The following is a 3,332-nucleotide window of genomic DNA, read 5'->3' on the forward strand; positions in this document are numbered from 1 at the left end:
TAAGATCATTGTTTATTAGCATAAACAATAACTAAATCTGTGATAATACACAAATGCACATACATCATAATAATATTGCATTAAGATAATTTTTTTTCCTTAATTTCAATAAAACATACAAACACTGTCTCAAAACAAAACGACTGAAATGTTTTATTTTGCCAACCTTAATATCAACGGAACAGCCTATAGTCCAAGATGGGTTGGTGATGGGTTGGCTATGACAGACAAGATGGACAAATGCTGATTTACCTACCCCTACCAGAGAAAAAACAAAAAATATCAAATATAATCATAAAAAATGGACTAATACTCATTCCTAATGTTAAATGACTGTCATATTTTTTAAAATATGACATCCTTATGTAAGTTGGCCAGTGAATGTCGAAAAGTTGGTTTAATCCTTAACCATTTTATGGTATGAAAGAATGAGCAATAGAGTTAATTATATTTTTAAGGGCCATTGTTTCATACAATATACACTTTATTACTGCTTGTCCTTACAGTTGTAATTATTGTGGTATAAGCAAATTGATGGAATAACTTAGGAATAAACATATTACATTAAGCATTTTATAAAACAATTTTAAGACAGTAAAATGTTATGCGACTTTTCAACTTAATGCTCAGATGGAAAATTTGTCTCACAAGGGTGTGTCAGAATCTCTCGAAAAAAGAACAGATGGATGGGATGTGATTGAGATGTTTATTACTGTTAACAGAATTGATACAAATATAAATTTTGGCAGGGTAGGAATCATCTTCAACTAAGGCAGTTTTATTTTCCATAACAGGTGGTTGAACATAGGAATGGAAATGCCTTCAAATGTGGTTGATGCAATAACAGGTTTGATAAATATTTGTATTATAAGAGCTGGATTTGAAGGCATTTTTATTATTATCATTTATTATGTTTTAAGTTTTATTATTGCTCTTAATATTTTACTAACTTCTGATCAGAGCAAACTACCTAGTCAAGGGTGAAACTAAAAATTAATCTGTTAATGAGTATAGCTAATTAAATATACTGTTCTCATGTTTTCACTGGTAAAGTTCAGAATGCATTGTTTCATCGGTAGGGCACCCTCGTTGTTAATATTTTTAGTTGTAATCCCAATAATATCTTACAAGGTTCAGCCAGCTTAAGGTATTTGGGGTCAGTCCTAAATATATATGTTAAGCTTTTGTTATGTATAATGTAGGTCAGTCAAGCTGTTAGCACTGTATATTCCAATATTATTAGATTATGTGCTTTAAGTAATGTGATTCCTGTAGATTTGTCATTTCAGTTAAGCTTTTAGAAATATAGGAATTTTGGGTATTATCTTTTATCAATAGATTTCTTTTTTGCTATGAACACGCTTTGCTTTTTACTGATAAGTTATACATTTTAATAACAAAAGTTATTCACTTATTAAAAGTTACATCTTCAAAGTGCAAATGGAACAATTTCATATGTATGCCTGTATTTTTAACGAATAACATACCATAAATAATTACAAAAATGATCAAATATTTAAGGCATACTTTAATAAACATGATTTATCATACTTTATATTTGTAAAACACAGCACTATTAATCAAAATATGGTTTAACATTTACTTAGATACCAACGGAGAGGGTGCTACTTGTTTAAGATTATTAGGCTTTAGTTTAGATACTTCTACAGGTATTAAAAATAAGATTCGTAGGATAAGTGCATGATTCATATTCCGAATCCGTTGTGTAAATTATTTAAAAGTGAAAGAAAAAAAGAAATTACACCCAACTTGAACATTATGATACTTTTCAAACTTTAAACTTACCCGAATCACCAACGACCATTACTTTCACTTTGTTGATGGAAGCCATTTTGTATAGCAGAAACAAATTATCTATAGTTGTGTTAAGGAAATAATTATTCAAAAATAAGAAGTCCGAGTATATTTCATGTTTTTAGGTTTGAATAACACAATTTTTGATAAGTAGAATAGAAAAATAAAATTTCTTCTTCTTAACTTATATCCGATATTTATAAAGTTAAACAAGTTACGACAATTTATTTATGAATTTTTTTTTTCTTCCCCGAAAACGTGTAATTTCCATGAAAAAAAAAGAAAGAATCCGTTAATGACAAACAGTCCTAATCCATTGTTTCAGTCGCTACTCCTTATAGTATTTAAGTGGTGATTCAAGCAGTGTCCTTAAACTTTGTCATCAGCAGACCACTTCGACGGATCAAAACACCCCGCGAACCACCTACTGCTCCTACCACACCTCTTATGTTCTCTCGTATGGCCTGGGCCGTGTCATTGCTCGTCAGTGACTGGCATTTTGGACCAGCCAGCGGATCACACTTTGAAAACCACTGGAGTCAAGGACTTTATTCCAAGACCTACAAAATAGGCATTTATTACGCTGGCGATGAAATTGCAATCGATCGATATGAAAATGAGAGTCTGCTATATACTGACAAGTTACAGTCAGTAATTATCACTCTTCTGGTAGAAGTTCTTACATACCCCCACCCCCCGGTGGTACAACAGCTAAGTTCAGTGCTTATAACGCTAAAGAATCGGTTTTCAATACCCGCAGAGTACAGATAGCCCATTGTGGACTTTGTGCTTAACAATAAACAAAGTTTTTACACAACTTTAAACAAGCCTCCAGCAATGTTAGGATCGCCGACTTAGACCAATAATTTGAAAATAATTCCAGATCTCACACACACAGCGAAGTGATTGATAAATGGAAATGAGATAAAACAAGATGACTACATTAATTCCGAGTTGGTTAAGAAAACACTGGGAAGTTTAAAAAACGATAAGGCTCCTGAGCCAGATAATATCTCCCCAAGGTTTTGAAGAAGGTTAAAGACTGGATATGTGAGCTACTTACTACTATTTTTTGTCAGTCTTTGAATAGTGGGCAGGTACCAGAGGATTCGAAGTTAGCTAATGTAACTCCTCTTTCAAGGGAGGTGATAAAAATTGTCTCAGTAATTATATACCCATTAGTCTCACATCAGTTGTGGGAAAAAGTATTGTGAAGTCTGTTAAAAGATGCTTTGCAAAGTCATTTAACAAAGTTTAGAATTTTATTGGATAGTCAACATGGTTTCACTAAGGGAAAATCTTGCCTTACAAATCTTTTGAAATTCTTTGCAAAGGTTATTAATGTTTAAGTAGATGAGGGTAAGGGTATAGATTTGGTGTATCTGGATTTTTCAGAAAGCATTTGACAAAGTGCCACATAAAAGGTTTGTACAAAAATTCTCTATAGGTGTGGGGGATAAGTTAGCAACTTGGATAGAAGAGTGGCTGGATGGAAGAAAACAGAGGGTTGTTACAAA

General features: G+C 32.3%; 1 protein-coding gene across 2 annotated transcripts in view; it reads right to left on the minus strand.

The window, feature by feature from the left end:
• Positions 1-1,979, minus strand: part of LOC106465486 (rab-like protein 3) — a 15,247-nt gene extending 13,268 nt beyond the window's left edge. Inside the window, exons 1-2 of one of the 2 annotated variants that reach the window (XM_022393401.1) lie at positions 1,807-1,979; positions 167-258 (exon numbers count right to left, since the gene is read on the minus strand). In XM_022393401.1, the coding sequence (XP_022249109.1) occupies positions 167-258; positions 1,807-1,852 (138 nt within the window). In that variant the 5' untranslated portion in view covers positions 1,853-1,979. The remainder of the gene's footprint in view (positions 1-166; positions 259-1,806) is intronic. The other variant, XM_013925714.2, reaches the window with a different exon arrangement.
• Between the last annotated feature and the right edge of the window lie 1,353 nt (positions 1,980-3,332).

This window comes from Limulus polyphemus, unplaced genomic scaffold, assembly GCF_000517525.1.
Source record: "Limulus polyphemus unplaced genomic scaffold, Limulus_polyphemus-2.1.2 Scaffold1960, whole genome shotgun sequence".
Classification (NCBI taxonomy): Eukaryota; Metazoa; Arthropoda; class Merostomata; order Xiphosura; family Limulidae; genus Limulus; species Limulus polyphemus.